The sequence below is a fragment of the Mustela nivalis genome, assembly GCF_964662115.1.
Source record: "Mustela nivalis genome assembly, chromosome: 4".
In the NCBI taxonomy this organism is placed as follows: domain Eukaryota; kingdom Metazoa; phylum Chordata; class Mammalia; order Carnivora; family Mustelidae; genus Mustela; species Mustela nivalis.
In genome coordinates, this window is record NC_139023.1 from 118,917,675 (window position 1) to 118,939,963 (window position 22,289).

At 37.4% G+C, this 22,289-nt stretch overlaps 1 protein-coding gene across 7 annotated transcripts in view; it reads right to left on the minus strand.

The window, feature by feature from the left end:
- The window catches only part of PTPN13 (protein tyrosine phosphatase non-receptor type 13), a 203,667-nt gene that overhangs the window by 16,128 nt on the left and 165,250 nt on the right, over nucleotides 1-22,289 (minus strand). For all 7 annotated transcript variants that reach the window (XM_082726629.1, XM_082726631.1, XM_082726630.1 and 4 more), the window contains 11 exons: nucleotides 21,349-21,713; nucleotides 20,209-20,392; nucleotides 18,745-18,903; nucleotides 18,038-18,209; nucleotides 17,730-17,940; nucleotides 14,122-14,189; nucleotides 10,908-10,969; nucleotides 8,235-8,328; nucleotides 6,994-7,131; nucleotides 6,807-6,895; nucleotides 1,879-1,934 (listed from right to left, as the gene is read on the minus strand). In XM_082726629.1, the coding sequence (XP_082582755.1) occupies nucleotides 1,879-1,934; nucleotides 6,807-6,895; nucleotides 6,994-7,131; nucleotides 8,235-8,328; nucleotides 10,908-10,969; nucleotides 14,122-14,189; nucleotides 17,730-17,940; nucleotides 18,038-18,209; nucleotides 18,745-18,903; nucleotides 20,209-20,392; nucleotides 21,349-21,713 (1,598 nt within the window). The remainder of the gene's footprint in view (nucleotides 1-1,878; nucleotides 1,935-6,806; nucleotides 6,896-6,993; nucleotides 7,132-8,234; nucleotides 8,329-10,907; nucleotides 10,970-14,121; nucleotides 14,190-17,729; nucleotides 17,941-18,037; nucleotides 18,210-18,744; nucleotides 18,904-20,208; nucleotides 20,393-21,348; nucleotides 21,714-22,289) is intronic.

The window sequence follows — 22,289 nt, forward strand, 5'->3', positions numbered from 1 at the left end:
TCTTAATTTATTTTGGGTACATTAACTTTTTTTTTTGAAGTATAAATGATTTTGCCATCAAATTTTTGTAGAAATGTCTTTGCACACATGTCATAGTAGGAGCAATTCTTGAGAAGTCAAATTACTAGACTGAAGGTTCGGTACTAGAGTTCTTTCAATCTATGACATCTATCCCTGCAAGATACACTGTTGTTTACATTAAGAAACAATATTGATGATTGTACATGATTTCAGATATTGTAAAATTAAAAAGTATCTAAGAATTAGTAACCTGCAGATAAAATTTATGTTAATAGTGTTTCCAACTGCCACCCAAATAAATTACATATACTTATGTAGGCTTCCTCTTTCCTCCCCTTCCCCTGCTTAACAGAGTAGAGCCTGTCTGTATTTTTACAATTATTGGCCGCTGGCCCAGATATTTGTTTAATCTTTTAAATGTATGTATATATGTATGTCTGTATGTATTTGTGATTTTATTTATGACAGAGAGAGAAAGAGAGAGAGAGAGAACACAGCAGCAGGAATGTGAGGAAGAAGCAGGCCTCCTGCTGAGCAGAGAGCCAATGCAGGGCTCCATCCCAGGACCCTGAGATCTTGACCTGAGCCGAAGGCAGACACTGAGCCATCCAGGCACCCCTAATCTTTCAAATTTAAACTGTATGCATTTCTACATTAATAATATGTACCCCCCCTTGTTTAATTTTATTTAGTAAAAAATAAAGTACTGTCAATTTGCTTTTCTAGGAAAATGTAAGTAGCTCCCTTTGTTAAGTTATTATCTGATATGGAGCAAAACTCATTTATGTATAATCACTTTGTTGGCCAACTCATTTGTATAACTTTTTTTCTTTTTTTAAAGATTTTATTTATTTATTTGATAGACAGAGATCTCAAGTAGGCATAGAGGCAGGCAGAGAGAGAGCGGGGGAAGCAGGTTCCCTGCTGAGCAGAGAGCCTGATGCAGGGCTTGATCCCAGGACCTTGAGCTCAAGATCTGAGCCGAAGGCAGAGGCTTAACCCACCCCTTGTGTAACTTTTTAAAAACACTAAACAATGTACTGGTACAAATCCTCTTTTGTATTAGAAACTGTTGTCAAGAAGAGACAAAATATTGGGATTTTAAAATGTTTCTTATCTTATTTGGCTTTATTTAAATCCTTTTAGAAGATAATCACTATCATCATTGTTGGCACATTCCCTTCTAGACCTTTCTTTCAGTTTTCCCATGGTCAAGGATAAACTTATTTTTTGGAGGAATGTTTTACTAAACACACTATCACATGTCATTAGAACCTCCTTGTAGCTGTATTTTAAGAATGATCCTAATATTCAAGCATAGGTCCATAATTTAGTCAAATATTCTCCTTTTATTGAAAAAGAATAAATTAATTTCAAAAGCAACATCTAAATGAAAATCTTCACGGCACTTGTCTTTCTTTCTTTCTTTCTTTGATAGACACCGATCACAAGTAGGCAGAGAGGTAGGGAAGCAGACTCCCTGCTGAGCAGAAAGCCCTGATGCGATGCGATGTGGGGCTTGATCCCAGGACCCTGGGATCATGACCTGAGCTGAAGGCAGTGGCTTAACCCACTGAGCCACCAAGATGCCCCCTTCATGGCACTTCTAAAAAGGAATAAAGGGGTGCCTGTGTGGCTCAGTGGGTTAAAGCCTCTGCCTTCAGCTCAGGTCATGATCCCAAGGTCCTGGGATGGAGCCCGACATTGGGCTCTCTGCTCAACAGGGAGCCTGCTTCCTCCTCTTTCTGCCTGCCTCTCTGCCTACTTGTAATCTCTGTCTGTCAAATAAATAAATAAAATCTTAAAAAAAAATAAAAAGGAATGGAATCGTTATACTTTAAAAGATTATTTTCTTACCTTTCACTTTTTACCTTTTCTTCACCATATTCTTCACAGCCGTTCATTTTGACAGACTAAAATAAAGAGAAATAAAAGTTCCTTCAGCCCATTATTAAAAAAAAAAAATCAATCTCAGAATGTTCAATTTTTCCCTGTTAATTATTTCCTATATTTACTGTTATGTCCATCCTCCTGTAACAAAGACACGTATGATATTCAGTTAAAGTCAAACTGTGGCTAAGGCATCTTCAGTGACCCAAGAGTTTTTGCTGGTTCCACCTGTTCACCTTCACACTCATCTTGGCTTTTCATTTATTATGTAAGGGTATTAACAGCATAGATGTAAGAAAGCAAGATGAAAAGCTAAAGTATGATTACTTAGATATGCATATTTGGTATATACTTTTACATGACTTCATTTTTTTTTTTAAAGAATTTATTTATTTGAGAGAGAAAGAATGAGTATTGGGGACAGGAAGAGGGAGAGAGAAAAGAAAGAGAGAGAGAGAGAGAGACTCAGACTCCCTGCTGAGCAGGGAGCCCAATGCGGGGCTCCATCTCAGGACTCTGAGATCATGACTTGGACTGAAGGCAGACACTTAACCAGCTGAGCCACCCAGGCGCCCTACACTACTTCAGTGTTAAAATCTGAAAATGGGCTCTTCAGAAACGTCTTAGTAATTTTCAATGTATTAAATTATTTTTCCCTTTTATTATTAAAGTGAGGAGTCTCTCCATGGAGAACATTGATCAGCTTGTATTGTAATGGAGTATGATGTCTTAGAGACCCAAATACTGCAGGAGCAGTTTGCTACAACTAGAAGAATATGCTAAATTTCATTATTACATGGTTAATAAATCTTACATTTCAATCTTTAAAAAAATTTTTTTTTAAAGATTCCATTTATTTATTTGACAGAGACAAAGCGGGAGAGGGAACACAAGCAGGGGGAGTGGGAGAGGGAGAAGCAGGCTCCCTGCGAAGCAGGGAGCCTGACCTGGGGCTTGACCCAGGACTCTGGGATCAGGACCTGAGCTGAAGTCAGACACCTAACAACTAAGCCACCCAGGGGACCCCATTTCAATCTTTAGTAGGACAAATTACCTTAACAATTATTTTAACAAATGCCTATATGGTCGCTATTATTCCCTTGTTCTTTAAAATACCCTGTGAGGGGTGCCTGGGTGGCTCAGTGGGTAGAGCCTCTGCCTTTAGCTCAAGTCATGATCTCAGGGTCCTGGGTTCGAGCCCCACATTGGGCTCTCTGCCTACTTGTGATCTCTCTCTCTCTGTCAAATAAATAAATAACATCTTTAAAAAGAAAGAAATAAAACATTCTGAATCCGATATAAACAATTATCAGGACATGTTTTTATTATAGTTTTAAAAAAATTACACTTACTTATTTACATGTGTACAACTTCCAAGTTGACTACTAGACCATACAAGCAAATTTAGGATGGAAACCCTGACATACCTTCTTACCTTGTTAGCCCAGCTTAATCAGAGTCAAACAAGTTCAGTAATAGCTAAATTAATAGTTTTGAAAGTTTACTTGATAATTTACACTATGTATATGACTGGCATTCATTCCTTCATTCATAAATAAGACTCAGACATGGTATTTATGTATTTCATTAAAAAGTAGTCAAGTATAGAGTGACAAATTACAGTTGAGTGAAAATAACTGTGGATTATACTACACTCTTCATAATACAATGCTTAGTAGCTTAAATTTTGGTCCATAGGGTTAAAACCCTAAAACTTTCGGGATTGTACATATAATCTTTTTATTCCACCACTGGGTATTTACTTAAGAAAATAAAAACATGAATTTGAAAAGAAGTACCCTTATGTTTATGGCAAGTTTTTTTTTTTAGTAATCTTTACACCCAAAATGGGGCTTGAATTCACAATCCCGAGATCAAGAGTCGCATGCTTTACCATCTGAGCCAGTCAGTGCCCCTACTGCAGCATTATTTACAATAGCCAAGATATGGAAACAACCCAAGTATCCACCAATAGAGGAATAAAAATGATGAGATTTTGGCATTTGTGACCACATGGATAGACCAACAGAGTATCATGTTAAGTGAAATAAGACAAGGACAAATGCCATATAATATCACTGAGATGTGGAATCTAAAAAATAAATGAACAAACAAATAACAGAAAGAGACTCATAAATACAGAGAAGAAACTGGTGGTTGCCCGAGTAGACAGGGTTGGGAGTATGGGCAAAACAGGTGAAGGAGATTAAGAGATACAAACTTTTAGTTATAAAATAAGTAAGTCATGAAGATGAAAAGTACAGCACTGGAAATGGAGTCAGTAATACTGTAATAACTTTGTATGGTTACAGGTGATAAATTATACTTAATGGGGTAAGCACTGAATAATGTATACAATTGTTAAATCACTATGTTGTATAACAACTAAAATGAATATAACATTGTATTTCAACTATATTTCAATAATAAAAGCTAAAACAAACAAACAAACAACCCACAAAGCTTCCAGCGTTGTAGAATACACTGTTAAGAACTGATGCAGTTGGGGCGCCTGGGTGGCTCAGTGGGTTAAAGCCTCTGCCTTTGGCTCAGGTCATGATCCCAGAGTCCTGGGATCGAGCCCTGCTATGGGCTCTCTGTTCAGGTAGCCCGCTTCCCTCTATCTCTCTGCCTGCCTCTCTGCCTACTTGTGATCTCTGTCTGTCAAAAAAAATCAACAAAATCTAAAAAAGAAAAAAAAAAAAAAAAGAACTGATGCAGTTGAGGCACCTGGCTGGCTCAGTGGGTTAAAGCTTCTGCCTTCGGCTCAGGTCATGATCTCCGTCTTGGGATGGAGCCCCCCCCATCAGGCCCTCTGCTCAGCAGGGAGCCTGCTTCTCTCTCTCTCTGTCTGCCTCTCTGCCTACTTGTGATCTCTCTGTCAAATAAATAAATAAATAAATAAATCTTTAAAAAAAAAACTGATACAGTAAATAATCTGCAATTTTTTTACAGTGATCCTGAAGAGATGCACTTATGAAAAACTGAATATTTTCAGAAGTTGTAAGAAACTTAAAATTAGGGTGGCTCAGTGGGTTAAAGCCTTTGCCTTTGGCTCGGGTCATGATCTCAGAGTCCTGGGATTGAGCCCCTCATCAGACTCTCTGCTCAGCATGGAGCTTGCTCCCCCCGCCACCTCTCTCTGCCTGCCTCTCTGCCTGCTTGTGATCTCTCTCTCTCTCTGTCAAATAAATAAACAAAATCTTAAAAAAAGAAAAGAAAAGAAACCTAAAATTACTCCAATACAGGCACTATTCTAGAAATATAAGATGAAACAGAAAACTCTTCCAGAATATTGGCTTAATCTTCCTTGCAGCTATGGAGGTTAGTCATATTTGTCTTTTTTGAATTTGTCTGCTTATGAATATAAATTCCACAGTGATTTTAACACATTTAGAGTTTGGTATAAATGAAACTTCATGTTTTTATCTCAGTACTTTGTTTTTTCCTTTCTTGAATTTTTTTTTTACTTTCTTTGTTTTGCTTACTCTTAGTTAAAATCTCTTCTGAAGCAGAAGTTTCATATATTCAAGTGTCAATTTATTAATTTTAAGGATGGACTGACCCAAAATGTTTGGTCTTAAACATCTTGAATTCTCAAGGTGCAAATTTGTGGAATCTAATCGTACTTTGGTGGTAGAGCAACTATATGATATGAATGTTAATTAAGTAATTAATTAACTAAAGCTTTATTTATTTGAGAGAGAGCATGAGTTCTCTCATGGTAGGGAGGAACAAAGGGAAAGGGAGAAGCAGACTCCTCACTGGGCAGGGAGCTCAAAATGCAGGGCCTTAATCTTAGGACCCTGAATTCATGACCCGAGCTGAAGGCAGACCTTAAATTGCATGAGCCACCCGGATGCCCCTGAACCTTAATTTTTAGATTTATACTGGATAGTTTTACATCCTGATTTCTTCCAAGTGAAATTTAGTATCATTTTATCTCAGTACTATGTTTCCTCCTTTCTTGAATTTATTTTTTTAATTTCTTACTTTTTTTTTTTACTTTTTTACACTCTGCTTCTCATTAAAAAAAAAGTTGAAAGATTTTTATGGGACAGTATTTAATTTATGGGTAAATCTAGGGAGAATTTAAACTTTAGGTAAAATGAATAGAAATATTTAATATTTCTTTTGCTTCTTTGCACAGCGTTAAAGTCTTTGTAATATAGGTCTTACATATTTTGGGTTGAATTTATGCTTATAGTTTTTTTTTTTTTGTTTTGTTTTGTTTTTAACTATCGTGAATGAAATTTTACTTAATCACACATTTTATAACTGGTTAAAGCAAAGACTTTGTTATGGTTTGAATTGTGATTCCCCCAGAATTCAGAGGTTGAAGCCCTACTCCCAATGTGACAATGTTTGGAGATAGGGTCTTTATAGCGGTAATTAAGGCTGAATGAGGTCATAAGGATGGGGCACCAATCCAACAGGACTATTGCCCTTGTAAGAAAAGGAAGAAATACCAGGAGTGCACAAACACAGAGGCCATGTGAGGACATAATGAAAAACTGGCCATCTGCAAGCCAAAGAGAGAGGTCTCATCAGAAACCAACCCTGCTGGCACATTGATCTTGGACTTCCAGTCTCCAAAATTGTGAGAAATGAACTTCTGTACATTAAGCCACCCAGTCGGTGGTATTTTGCGATGGCAGTCCAAGCACACGACCACAGGCTGCAAACTCAAATGTCTACGGGAACAAGACAGATAAATATAAACCTGTGAATGCCAGGGTCAGGGCAGGGGGTGAGCAGTGCTGGGAAATCGGAAATGGTGGAGGCGGGGGAGGCAGAAGGAAGGCCTCAGCAGAGAAAGCAAGCTTTCAATAGGGAGATACATAATTCTAACAAGATACAGCATCCTAGAGTGTTTATCTAGGTATTATCCTTACCTCCGTAAAATCTTCAGGTAATGGTGAACCGTCACAGTCTGTGTCTTCTGCTCTCTCTTCAGATAACTTCCCATTGGTTTTCAACGAACCTGGGAGAGAAATAAATGGGCCAAAAAGAATTACAATGCTCCCCAGAGGCCTTTTTGTATTCCTTAGTATACCAACTTCTTCCCTCTGGTTCATTTACCTGGAACACAGGCGTCTCCTGCTGCGTTATTTTGGTTTAAAAGATTCTGGGCTTCCTCATCCACAACATCCAGCAGAGACTGAATGACTTCAGCTTCTTGAGGATCATCATAGATATCATCTTCTGGTACATGAGATTCTTGGAAAACAGGAATTCATAAGAGATTTTATTATAAAAATACTGACATGAGAAATAGACACTGTGTCTATTGTCTTTTGGATTTTAAGCCTTGCCTTTGAAAAGCAGCCAGGAGAGGAAAAGCAGCTTACACTCGTGGAATCTAGTCATTTCTAGCCCCAGCACGACGCTGGCCGCCATGACGAAAGACCACACAAATACAACTTAAAAAGAATAAATCAAAATCTATGTCTGTGAAGCAATAACCTAATGCTTATTTTCCTAAATTAATCCCAAATTATTAATTTATGAAAGAAACTCAACTAAAGAAGTTATGTTACCAAGATTAAGGATATACAAGAGCGCCTGGATGGGTCAGATGGGTAAGGATCCAACTCTTGGTTGTTGGCTCAGGTCAAGATATCGGGGTCATGAGATGGAGCCCCAACGTCCCATACTGTGTTGGGGGTGGAGCCTGCTTAAGATTCTCTCACTCCCTCTCTCTCTGCCCACCCCCTCCCACTGCCATGTGTGCTCTTGCGCACATGCTCTCTCTTAAAAAAAAAAAGAAATAAAATTTACAAAGATTAAGGATATAAGAGAGCAGCCCAAACATACTCAAGAAACATTTTCTAAATTATTAGGTGAATTGCTGTTTCAAAGAATATAAGTAACACTATCAAACAAAAACAGCTGTCTTTTCTAACATTTAAAAATATTTTTAAGGGGCGCCTGGGTGGCTCAGTGGCTTAGGCCTATGCCTTCGGCTCAGGTCATGATCTCAGGGTCCTGGGATAGAGCCCCACATCGGGCTCTCTGCTCAGTGGGGAGCCTGCTTTCCCCCCTCTCTCTGTCTGTCTTCTGCCTACTTGTGATCTCTATCAAATAAATAAATAAATAAAAATCTTGAAAAAAAATTTTTTTAATATTATAGATGAGAATGAGTACAGGACCTTTGTATAGTAATGCTACTAACAATAATTTTACATTGTTCTTTTATTTCTTTGAACAACAGTCCTTCCTTTTTACACTACAGAAGCATGTATTCCCAATCGCTAATATTTCTTTATTACCTGAATTATTAGGGCATTTAGAGTAACTGGATGATTGATGTGGAAAACTACCTTTGGAGAGAATCAAGTTTGCGGATCCCTTCATTTGGTAAGTAGAGCATTTTCCTTCAGGGTACAAAACTTCAGTTATTTCTTCCCCATTAACCTAAGGTATGAAATCAGAGCAAATCATTAGTTTATATTTTACTAATTTCCAGGATTAGGGAGGGACTGTAGATTACCACCATGTCCTTCTCTCCCTCTTTCTTAGTATAAAATCCATTTTTAATCTACCCACCATAGGTCAGTGTTTCTAGGAAACATTGGTACAATGGAATGTACAAAGAGGATGGGACTATCCATCACCGAAAATCTCCGGAAACAGATTACACATTACATGAAATCATTATTTTTATGCCAAGAATTCTCACAATGTTTACTATTCCAAATTTTGAGTTGCCAAAGAAAACTTTACTACGTAGTATTTCCTAAATCTGTTTGACTGCAGAAATCTTTTTTTTAAGACATATTTTATGGGACTTATCTTTCATATAACTTTTTAGTAAAGTTTTATAGGATCACTAAACTTAGAAGTTGAGAGAAAGGGAAAAAAATTGTCTTTTAGGGGCGCCTGGGTAGCTCAGTGGGTTGGGCCTCTGCCTTTGGCTTGGGTCATGATCTCAGGGTCCTGGGATCAAGCCCCGCATCGGGCTCTCTGCTCGGTGGGGAGCCTGCTTCCTCCGAACTCTCTGCCTGCCTCTCTGTCCACTTGTGATCTCTCTTTCTGTCAAATAAATAAATAAAATCTTAACAAAAATCATCTTTTAAGTATTAGTGAAGCTGTGACTTGGACAGACTCTAGGTTAGCATTCTGGTCAACTGCTGGGTATAAAGACTTTCAAAGCTAGTCTAAATCTCATCTCAATTTAAGAAAAGTAACAATGGGTGCATCACTATATTTATTGAATAGAACATAACTTTCTAATTCCATGGTAAATTGTGAACACTTCATGGTACATGGCCTATTGAAAGAAAACTGATTTGAGCAAAAATGCATCATTAATGGCTAGAATAAATTAAAATAGATATACCAAAATAAAAGATGGTTTGCTCTGAAAATCTTGCTCTTTTCATCAAGACAAAAGTAGAAATGGTAGATGCAAGAGGATTGTTTCTTTATAACTACTGTTTATATAATGTCAAGTTTTACTGGATTGTGAAACTTTAATCGTTATGAGAAATTCATAGTACAGATATTAGCATCAAGGACAGAACATTGTTTGAACAACTTCCTGGAATATTTGAACGCCAGCAAAAAATGTTTGCAACCATGAATAACAAAGGTCCTAGTTTTTAAGGGTTTTATATAATTTAAACAGAAATTCTCCCCATCCCTTTCAACAACATGCTGATAATTAAAAAGAAAATGAACATCATACAGCATGACTAACACTAGAAATGCCCGAAAATTCAGGTGGTCCAGTTGTGTGTAATTGCAGACCTTTCGAACAAACAGAGAATAGTGGGTGTTGCTCTATCTCAATTATTTTTGTGTCCCAATCATTTCTGCCTAATAATTCTTCTACTACAATATCTTTTCAGGATTTGCTAGACCAGTGAGCTGAAAGACATAGAATTTTTTTTTTAATTTTTTTTTTTATAAACATATATTTTTATCCCCAGGGGTACAGGTCTGTGAATCGCCAGGTTCATAGCACTCACCAAAGCACATACCCTCCCCAATGTCCATAACCCCACCCTCCTTCTCCCAACCCCCCTCCCCCCAGCAACCCTCAGTTTGTTTTGTGAGATTAAGAGTCACTTATGGTTTGTCTCCCTCCCAGTCCCATCTTGTTTCATTGATTCTTCTCAAAGACATAGAATTTTGACCTTCTATACTATACTAAATCCAGCTCTTACCCAGAAGTCTTGTTGAGATGATAGGATTTTCAGATTCCTAGGGGACCAATGCCTCAGCTCTGGATCTTACAGGGAAAGACTTTCAGATAGTGGGGTTCAGAACAGACTGTATGGGATGTGTGTGGGATTAAACAATTCCACAAAATGAAGACCCAGCTGGGGTCATTTTAGAATGTACATTACATGCCAGAAGAAAATCTTAAAAAGAAATGCTAACCAAACAAATGGGCATATGTAAGGCCTTAAAGAAAAAGCTCGAAGTGGAATTTAGTTACATATTAAAGCAGTTTTGTTAAACCACCTCCAGATTTTTCTGCACTAATCTTAAATAATTAAGTTCTTACATTTGATTATGCAGTAAAGCATTTCCCATGTCTTTTAAAAAGCAAATAAGCCTATATCTTCTGTCAGTGCCATCTGTACTAGCAGTATAGAACTGTCATTTGAGAGTCACTGCTGGTCAACATTAACCCAAAGGACCAGTTCTGCTCTTAATTATGTTCTTCTCTCCTGGGGAGTAAGACACAACCAAAAGAATTGTGCACATTAATAAAAAAAAAATCCCAGTGCTAAAGCTATCCGTACAAGTAATTAGCTTATACAAGACCTAAACATGTGCCAAATATTGGAGGGTTACTTGTGTGGGGGCTTTTCACTGTGTGCTTTCTTTAGCAAGGCCATGAACTCACTAAAATAGATTCCAACTTTCACAACATGTATCTAAAAAAGTCAAATATTCAAATGTGAAATCAGTTTGGTTCGAGACAAACAAGTTTGTTACATAGCTAAGGAAGTATGACACAGAGAAGGCAGCCTTTTCCTTACCTTGGAGAATGAATTACTAGGAGTGAGGACAGGTTTGCAGCAAGACTCCACAGGGTGATGACCTGGAAGGGACAACGCAGAACGTCAGGGAAGAGCCAGCTGGAACCACAAGCGGGACATCAAAGAAATGAAAGAAAACCCACATTTCTGTGCATATTCTTATTTTTTTTAAAAAAGATTTTATTTATTTATTTGACACAGAGAGAGGTCACAGTAAGCAGGGAGGCAGGCAGAGAGAGAGGAGGAAGCAGGATCCCCGCAGAGCAGAGAGCCCAATGCGAGACTCGATCCCAGGACCCTGAGATCATGATCTGAGCTGAAGGCAGAGGCTTAACGCACTGAGCCACCCAGGTGCCCTTCTGTGCATATTCTTATTTTTATTAGTGTATCAGAAGAGGTCATAATACAAAGTGATTTAAAACCAACTACAAGGTATCAGAAATTACAAAAGGGTTTATCCCAAGGAAAAAGCTAATTTCTTGAAAGAAAATACCTTAGTTTGCACGATAGCTCAGTTTGGGCTGAATAGTTTTACTTTGAGACACTGAATGTAAATTATCCCGAGTGAATGGGAGACATAACACATTGTTATGTGACATATGCTCACTTTACTACTTAAGGGAAGGTAGCAAGCCATGTATATCATTTCATAAAGGCAATCAATTTAACACAGTAAAGTAAGTTATAGATACAACTAACTAGAACTTTTAACGTATGTCTAAGCCAAATGTTAATTTTAAGTCTTAGCCATTAGCACGAAGATTCAATACATATACTAAAATGAAATGATTTTTCTTACAGTTAAAAAGTCATATTTAAAAATCATTTGCTTCATTAAATTATATTTTTAAGAGATTTTCTGAAAGATATAGTAGAGTTTGGAAAAGTTAAAAAGGAAAAAAAATAGAAAAGAAAAAAATACAAATAACTTTATTCAAGGACGTCTATTTGAGAATGACCTGAAAGTAATTCTCCCTAGAGGGGCACGTGGGTGGCTCAGTGGGTTAAGTGGCAGACTGGTGATTTTGGCTCAGCTCATGATCTCATGGGTGGTGAGGTCAAGCTCAGTGTGGGGCTCTGCGCTCAGTGGGGACTCAGCTTGAGAATCTCTCCCTCTGTCCCTGCCCCGACTTGTGTGCACTCAGTCAAATGAATAAATGAATCTTAAAAAAAAAAAAAAAAAAAAAAAGAAAGAAAAAATTCACCTAGAAAGATGAAGGTTGACATGAAACTTGTAGGGATAAATTTCTATAATCATGTGGATGATGTTATGAAGAGCTCAGAATGCATTTTAATATCATTTCCAGGAGATACAATACATTATTAAACTTCCAGAAAAAATACTGAAAGAATGCACCAATAATAGACTACTGGTTCAAAAAATCACCCCGGAATAGTACAAAACACAACAGTTTATTATTTGCAATCTCTCCCTCCTGTTCCCCTAACTGCCCCTCACCTTCTTTGTCTCCAAGCAACTACTAATCTGCTTTGTCACTATAATTTGCATTTTCTATAATTTTGAATAAATGGAATAATATAGTATCAACTCTTTTCTGTCTGGTTTCTTTCATTACAGGGTCTTATTTTGAGGTTATTTTGATTGTGTTTCTATATGTCTCAACAGGCCATTTTTATTACTAGGTAGTATACTAGTATACATAGTATACTGTTGTTTGGATATATTGGTTCATTCATTCATTCAATAGTTTTTGGACATTTGAGTGGTTTGTGATTTTGATTTTTACCAAGGAAGCTGCTAAAACATTCATGGACAGTTTTCTGGGTCTGGATATATGCTTTCTTTTCTCTTGAGTAAACAAAGAGAGGAGTGGAATGGCTGGGTCATATGGGAGGCCCATGTTTAAATTTTTAAGAAATTGTCTGTTTTATAAAATGGCTATACCATTTTATATTCTCATCACTACAAGAGGGTTCCTATTATTGATAACTACATGATTTTCGGAACTCATAAAGAAATCAGTTCTGTGGAAATCAAATCAGAGAATCCCATAAAGACAAATCACTGGGTAAATTCTACAAGGAGGGGGGTGGCAGGGCACAGCTCTCTTTAGTTACAGATGACCCAGAGCTTCCTAGGAAATGCTCTCCTGACTTTTCTATGAGGTAGTACGACTCTAATGTGAACTGGAACTAATAGAGAGTAGTAAGGATCCCTAAGGCATTCAAGATAACAGACCAGGAGGCGAAGAGTTGTACTTTAGTATTTAGCAGATAAATCAGAACTGCAGTAGTGAGATCCTTTTGGTATTTAGATACTACTGCCTGATAACCTAAAAGTTTACTTCTGCATGAAGTACTGAATTCACATTTCAAATACATTAATTTCACATTCCCCTGTGTCTATCATTCTTATTATTATATTAACACTAGCATTTAAAAGCTACACTTACTGAGCCCAATTATGTAAAAGAGAGCAAGGAATCAGACACCCCAGGTTTAAATTCTGGCTTTACTTATTATTACTTATTATTTACTTATTATTACTATTTACTTATTATTTTATTTATTAACTCTGTGAGCTTGGGCAAGTTGTCAGACTTCTCTGTCCCAGTTTCCCCTTTTATTAATGGAGGACTATAGTAACACTATTCTCACAGAGTTGTTGTGAGGACTAAAGCAATTAAAAGAATGCTTAGTCCAGGGTAAGCATTAAATTTATGTTAGTGACTGCCACAATTACTAACACTACAATTTCTATTATTATGCTAAAATGTAAGGCAGATACTTTGTATATTTGTTGCCTTATTCACAGTGTCCACACCAACACCTGGCACAATGAAGAGATTCTATAATTGTCTGAATAAATTATTATGTGATAATTATTATGATAAGCATTTCACATATTATTATTCTATTTATCCTTCATTATAAACTTATAAGATAGCTACTATTAATATTCTTATTTTACTGATAGGAAATAGAGGCTTAGATAGGGATCAAGTAACTCATGAAGGTCACATAGAACTTATATATTCAGGTCTATTTTGGCCCTAAATCCCATGGTCCATGCTGCTCTACTATTTCAATGTTTTAATTTAAATGTAATTTTTTGCACTTAGAGAGATCCTGAAAAAACTCTACTCTGGAAGGGCAATAAAAACACTGTAGTGATAGTCTTCAAACTTGCTTTTGGGAAAAAAAAATTTATCTTTGCATAACTACTTGTGTCATAAAACAAATGTATCCTTACCGTTGGCTTTTGTTGACTGAGTTGAAAAGGCAGACCTCTTAGAACTTGGGACTACTGGATGACCATCTCTGTGTTATTAAAAAAAAAAAGAAAGAAAGAAAAGGCAATTCCAGATTAATATATTTATTTAAATACTCTTTGAACCATCTGCTAACTATTGAGCTTCAGGAATTTTATTTATTTATTTATTATTATTATTATTATTTTTAAAATTTTATTTATTTATTTGACAGATCACAAGTAGGCAGAGAGGCAGGCAGAGAGAGGAGGAAGCAGGCTCTCCGCGGAGCAGCGAGTCCAATGTGGGGCTTGATCCCAGGACCCTGGGATCATGAACTGAGCTGAAAACAGAGGCCCAACCCACTGAGCCACCCAAGCACCCCCAGGAATTTTATTTTAGATGGGCTTCAGAGGGAGGACTGGGCACCCCTGAAACTGCAGACAAAATCTCTATCAATTTATATTTATGTATTCTCTGGAGAGAGATATTCTTTTAGCAATAATCGCGCCTCGGATAAACCTCATTGGCTACGATACTGCTACTGGGCAAAGCTGGAGAGATATATTCTTGACTGAAAAAAGATTAAGAATCACTTCTTTACATGATCTTTTTCTAGGTCTCAGTTTAACACATTACCACATTTCCCCTCTCGTTAAAACATTTGTAATATTCTGATCTAATTATAGTTCACTATACTCAGGCGATAGTTCAAAGATAACTTAGGAATTATAGTATTGATCATTACGTTTCATATATCTGAGGCCCTTGATACGTGTTTTTAAAAAAATTATTTAAAGTGAAACCTAGACAAAATATATATGTTCAAAGGATCGTAAGAAGGATAGTACCACCCAATGTGAAAATCTGTCAAAAAGACAGCACCTTGGAAGCAGAGGACTAGTATGCTATCTTCTCATTGCTAGTACTTGAGAGAAAAGAGAGTCTGCCTAAAGTATACAGTGCTGGGAGAAGATATGGGTTCTGTATGCTCTTCCTGGGTACCCTAGGAGTGCAAGGCCCTGACTGCTTTTTATCTGGGCCAACTCTCAAGGCTGTGTTTGTAGTGAGAAAGCTTGAGGTAGGAGGCAGCCTCTCTCTCCAAATAAAAAGCAGGTTTTCTTACAGGGTGACATAAAGGGGCAGGTTCTCTCTTCTCCTCGTGGTATTCAATGATACGACCCACTACATGTTCAGGAATCCACTGGGCCCACATGTGCCATATTCGGGAGACTTAGAAGGTGTGTGGAATTGACACTTAGAAGGTGTGTGGAATTGACACTGTAGTGACTACAGTGAAGATAAAAGCAGAAAGGCATGCTGCCCATGCTGCTCATGGTGGTTACTCAAAAAATATTTTGTCTCGGGGCACCTCGTGGCTCAGTGGGTTAAAGCCTCTGCCTTCAGCTTAGGTCATGATCCCAGGGTCCTGGGATCGAGCCCCACATCGGGCTCTCTGCTCAGTAGGGAGCCTACTTCCCTTCCTCTCTCTCTGCCTGCCTCTTGGCCTACTTGTGATCTCTGTCTGTCAAATAAATTAAAAAAAATTTTTTTGTCTCTGATCCCAGGAGTTTCATACCTTCTACCAGCACCCAAGAAACAGTAACTGGGTGGTTTATTAGCTTGCAAGTCAGGTAAGACGACAGACCCTGTACCGTTCGTGACACACAGACAAATCTCTATCTCTCCATTATAGCTACCCCTTGGACTCTCAAGAGGACAGATATGTATACAGTAGTGGAGAAAGGTGGACGAAGAAAGAAGGGGAAAGTAATTGTGGCTAGCACCACTGTAACTGTAGTGACTACAGTGAAGATAAAAGCAGAAAGGCAAAAGAAAGTGATTTTAGGGCTGGGGTAAAGGGTACTCAATGGATTTTGAAGCCAAAAAATTCAGCTAGATCTATGGTTAGAGGAGATGCTAATTTTCACAAAAATATTTTCCAGGTTGTTTGAACACTTTCCTCCTCCACTAATTAACATTTAGCTACATCTATGAAAATAAATGCAAGCCAATCAAATTTTTAGAAATATAGGAGGGAATGAGATAAGGGCTTACATTTAAAGAATTAACGTACATAGTCTAATTTAAAGTTTGAGAAGGGACAAATGTTTATGATCACATGATTTAATTATAGTTCTTGTATATTGAAAGACATACTATGTAAAACTCACCATGTATCACAGATAAAAATGTAACATAAATCTGTAATCCAGAAAGCCTGGTTGTATATACATTGTGGTAGGCAGAATAACAGTCCCACAAAGATGTCTACATTCTAAACCTCCAAACCTGTGAATATGTTACCTTACATAACGGTAGAAGGGATATTGCAGATGTACATTAAGGATCAAAGGTGGGGAGATTATCTTGTACGATTTGGGTGGGCCCAGTGTGATCATAGAGGTCCTTATAAGTGAAATAAGAAGGAAAGGCAGAGTCAGAGAAAGAGATGTGACAACAGAAGGAGAGTGCTGTGACTGTTTGCTTTGAAGATGGAAGAAAGCCATGATCCAAGGGATACAGGGAATCTCTAGAAGGTAGAAAAGGCAAGAATATGGATTTTCTTCTGGAGACTACAGAGGGAATGCGGCCCTGATAGCAACTTGATTTTTGCCCAGTGAAACCCACTTTGTATTTCTGCTTCTAGAACTATTAAGATAATAAACTTCTATTATTTAAGCCACTATATTTGTAGGAGTTTGAAATGAATACATACATTTTTTTCCTAATTTATTTCTATTATTAAGTGAAAGAAAAGTGCCTATTAGCACTTTTTATAATGTGAAATTGTTATAAGGTGTAGTGAAAGTGATAATTCTATGCCCCAATGATTGTAGACATGAGGTTTGGGTAGGACTGACTTTGCCGCAGCTCCAGGAATGGGCCAGGACTGGTCTAGGCCAATCAATCTCTTTGCCTCAGTTCAGGGACCAGCATTTAGGTCTATGGCAATCAGCAGACAGTCCTTGCTTTATCATAGTTACTGGGGAGACTTGTCAGAAGATTGTTCTGGATAGTGCAGTATATAGGTATGAGACATGAAACTGACACAGACATTTAACAATCATGAAGGAAACACAGAAAAGGAAGAATAACTTAAAACAGCAAAAAATGGAACCAGAGCCCGGATCAAATTTTACCTAAGACCAGCTCATCTTTGGACTTAAAAAAAAATCATATAAACCCTTTACTGTTTAAACCAAGTTGAGTTGTATTTTTCCTGTTTACTTAAAACTGAAAACATCCTGACGACAATGGTAACCACCCTCTTAGCAACTGCAAACACGTAACCAAACACTAATCCACTTAATGTGCTCTTGGAATCTCCTATCGGCAAATCTATTCTGGGGGTGCCTGGATGGTTCAGTTGGAAGGGCATGTGACTCTTGATCTTGGGGTTGTGAGTTCGAGCCCCAAGTCAGGTGTAGAGATTACTTAAATAAATAAAAAATGTTAAAAAAAAAAAAAGTCTGTTCTAACTTTATTAATTCTTGCCAGTTTAGCTGTGAGTTACTAATTTAGGAGTAGCTTTTTAAAATAGCCTAAGTGTAATTAACAGCCTGGCACTTGTGCAAACACACAAAACCCACAAGTAATTGCAGAGTACCTTGTTGCTTTTAGCACCACTGCAGGAAGTGACATGTCTAACGCTCTATTAGCTTCTTCCAAGGTCATTCCTTGTGTGCTGACTCCATTCACATAGTGGATGATGTCCAACAGCTGGAGGTTACCCTCAATGGCTGCAACTGACCTCGGGTTAATATCACTAATATATATCACTTGATGAAGGCTGTCATGACCTCCAGATAAGGAAAAACCTTCAGGGAATAGAAAATATTGGTTTCCTTAGTCTTAAGAGTACTATTTTAACCTAGCCAAGAAAATCACCCCACACAAAGCTTGAATGTGCATTACCCAACTCCTCCTTGTTGCATGTTAATGTGATGTCAGGGAGCAAATGAGGCAGCACTGGCATCCTGGGTAATTCCAGAACTCGTCCTAGAACTAATCTGACTGTCTTGGGTGCTGCTCGGAGCAGATTCACTGCATCTGTGTGAGTCATGTTTGTAACATCCGTATCATTAACCTACAAAAATGAGAAATAGGCAAAACAGGATTAGAAGTTGCTATGGAAATATAGTAATCTCCCTACCTATATTAGTCAGTAAGAGAGTGGTCTCCAATTTATGGTGAATTCCCTTTATTGTGGAAATCATAAATACAATGATCAAATAATTACACACAAAGTAATAATGTAAAATACAAATGCATCATTATTTTGCAAATATAGGAAATTTATCCTCATAGTAGTTTAAGAAACTTTCTGTCCCTGATACCCAAGATAGCTTATTTAATGCTTTAACTGAGATTAGAGGGACTTCCTAATTAAAAAGGAACTGTAAACATTCCTTCCTAATTAAAAAGGAACTGTAAGTATTCTTACATTCAACTGTAAGAAACTGTTAACTATATAAGGCTTTATCATTAAGAAGTGGAGATGGGAAGTATAAACCAAACAATAAATGGAGTGTTACATGAACTCAACCCTCTTATTCTTCCTTCTCCAGCCTTGGCTTAGTTTTTGGCTATATCTGTACAAATCCATTCTGGTAACGAGTCACCTTTATAAGCCGGTCCCCAGGTCTGAGCCTTCCGTCACTTTTGGCTGGATCTTGAATGACATCATGAACATAACAACCAATACTCTGATTGCCTTTGGTTACTGTAAAACCCAGGCTTCCTTTTTCTGATTTAATTAGGGTAATGAGGAGTTCTACTTCCTAAGGAAAGAAAACAGTGAATCTTCAGGTTGTCTATTTTTGCCCATCAACACAGAGTTTAAAGTAAACTTTAAAAGGTTACTGAGCTTAACCCAGTGAAGAAGCTAGGTCTATCTGATTCTAGATAGAATGTATAACCATTTAAAGTTGGGTTTAGGTACAGTACTATGTATTTGTCTAAAGACAGTGGAGACAAAACCTCCTCATGCTTCAATTTTTGTATTTTCAGGATAACAAGGACTCATATTCATTAGTGGTTATACTTTGACGATCAAAGAACACATTTTCCGTGGAAGGTTCAGAAAAATTCTTCATATATTTCTAAACAGTCAAGATAGATACCAAGTGTCATAAAAGAAAAGGTTTTCTTGTAAAAACATGAAGCCTTTGGGTGACTAAATATTACAGCTTCATTTAATTGCATAAATAATTTAAAAAATTTAAAATAAATTTTTTAAAATAAAAAATAATTTAAAAAATCTCTAAAAAAATCTCTAAAAAAAGATTTTGAATAAGATATGAAGGTTGCTTATAGCTTTTCTTTTCTTTTTTTTTTTTTTAAAGATTTTATTTATTTATTTGACAGACAGAGATCACAAGCAGGCAGAGAAGCAGGCAGAGAGAGAGGAGGAAGCAGGCTCCCTGCTGAGCAGAGAGCCTGATGTGGGGCTCGATCCCACATCAATCGTGACCAGAGCTGAAGGCAGAGGCTTTAACCCACTGAGCCACCCAGGTGCCCCCGCTTATAGCTTTTCTAAAGGAAATCATTCAAAGATTTTCTTCTCTCTGAGAAAAGATTATTTTCTACTGCTGAAGATGAAACTGAAGATATAGATGTCACACATGCACACACACACACACACACACACACACACACACGCAAACCAAGTATCTGGAGAGATTAATTCCAAAATATTTATGATTTTTAGGTGGTGAGATTATCAGTGATTTTAATCATTTTTTCTTTGTTTTTTAATTTTCCTATAACAAATATTTATTACTTGAATAATAAAAACAATATTGAAAAAGGCTGATTTCAATCAATGTAAAGGATATTATTCTTGGAAATTTGGCTTCCAAACTGAATGTAAGGGTTAGAAGTCCTAGTGCAATGTAAAGGATTCCATTTGGGCACACACAAAAGTGTGGATAAGAAAAAAATTACATTCAAAGTTGATTAAAAATTAAATAGGCACCTCATCAGAATTTGGGAAATAGACACTATTTTAGGTGCTCTACATATATTTCATTTAATCCTTACTTGAGAAAATATAGAGTTTTCTTAATACAGAGGAAACAACTCACCAGCTCAAAGTCTTCAAAGTGGTTTTCCAAGTCATTTTTCAGAGATGTCAAGTTTTCTTGTCTAGCTGGTTCAGAAATGTGATATATATGATATTTATCCATTGAATTAGTGCAAGCAGATTCTGCTTGGGGTTGATAGCTTCGTCCAAGAGTCATGTCCGATGGTAGAGGGGAAGGAGGATTGCTACACAAAGAAGCAAGACTATTTTCAAATACATTTCAATCTAATATAGTAAGTTTGTGCCACACACAGAATATGCTTAACAAATATTCATGGCTGCATTTGGTTGTGATCCTGACTCTGGATTTTTGCCTGCCTCTGGACTATGAATTTATTTTATATTTGTTATATGCTAACATTACCAATTTTTATTCTCTGTCTGGGTATTATGAAGCTCTTTAAGCTGCATAAATTACTAAGACAGGTCAAGTAAATATACTTTTGATTCCTAGTTGTTAATTCAAGGCTGAAGCTAATGTTATCAGAAGCCCAATGTGTGTTTCAGCAGAGTAAAGAAAAAAAAGAAATAAGAAAAGAATGCAAGTCTCATTTCGGTAGTTATTTTTGATGGTACAGTGGGGTAAAAACCCCCAAACACCTAAGAACTTCAACAAATATGGTTGCAATGGGATATATACACAAAGATGTAGCCAAACAATAAAATGTGTGAGTAACTGTTAGAGGTATAAATGTAGTCTTTCTTCTTGCCTTTGTTCTTTCAATCATCTTTCCCCACCTTCTGCAGTTTTATATCCGACCTTCTTAAACTCTATGTCTCTTCCCTCCCAACCACTTCTGTTTATATTTGTATTCCCTACTCTCCTGTCCATCACTATCTAAATAGGTCTCTTCTCTTTAAGTAATATGAATGATGATGAAATGCAAACAACTTTCCCGATTTTGAGATATATGCTCAAGAGATCAGCAAGTCTCAGGTTAAAAGGCTAAAGAGCTTATTGGTTTGCTAACTAACACCATCAGGCACAGTAACTAGATACCTAATACAGTCATCATCTGACTGATCACTGTGAAGCTCATTCACACACAGACGTATTTCATCCTTAGAGAAATGCAGGTTGCTGCTCCCATTACTCACAATAACCAGTTGCTCTGAGTGTGACCCATAATATTGACAATACCTGTCCTCGCCTTCTGGTTTATTGGGTGTTTTCTGAGGATAGTAAAACATGGTACAAATGGTATCTTCTTGACTTTTAGATGCTTCATGTTGACTTTGTGCCTGGGATACCATGTTGTTAAGAGTCTGATGCAAAGATGAACTCCAGCTCATATTCGGTATTTTGGCTGGAGCTTTCACCAAGTCCTCTTCTCCGCTCCCACTACTGTCACTATAACTGTCTCTTCTGGATGGGGATGTGCATGATTTCTTGCTTGTGTCGTATATCTCATTTTCATCTGAGCTGGTGCCCTGCTCCACACATGCTGGTTGAGAAGAATCTTTCGTGTTGTTTGGGAGCACTTGTGCTGGAGAGTGCAGTGGCGTCTGTGATGCACACAGTGAAAAAGAAAGAGTTTGATGACTTATATTAACTTCAGAACACTTAATTGAGGGGCGCCTAGGTGGCTCAGTCAGTTAAGCATCTGACTTCGGCTCAGGTTGTGATCTGGGGATCCAGGAATGGAGATCTGAGTTGGGCTCCTGACCCAGAGGGGAGTTTGCTTTTGCCCCTCCCTCTGCCCATGCACGCTCTCTCTCACCCAAATAAATAAATAAAATCTTAAAAAGGAGATGTCTGGGTGGCTCAGTCAGTTTAGTGGCTGCCTTCAGCTCAGGTCATGATCCCAGGGTTCTGGGATCGGGTTCTGCATTGGGTGGCGGGGGTGGGTGGGTGGGGGTGCTCACTCAGTAGGGAGCCTGCTTCTGTCTCTGCCTACTGTTCTCTCTGCTTGTGCCTGATCTCTTGCTCTTTCTCTCTGACAAATAAAATCTTTAAAAAACAAAATCTTAAAAAAAAATAAACACTTATATGAAAAGAAACATGTTGAACAGCACTTTCTATTAAAATATTCACTTATATTTTGATAATAAAGGTAATTTATGCTCATAGGAGAGCAAAAC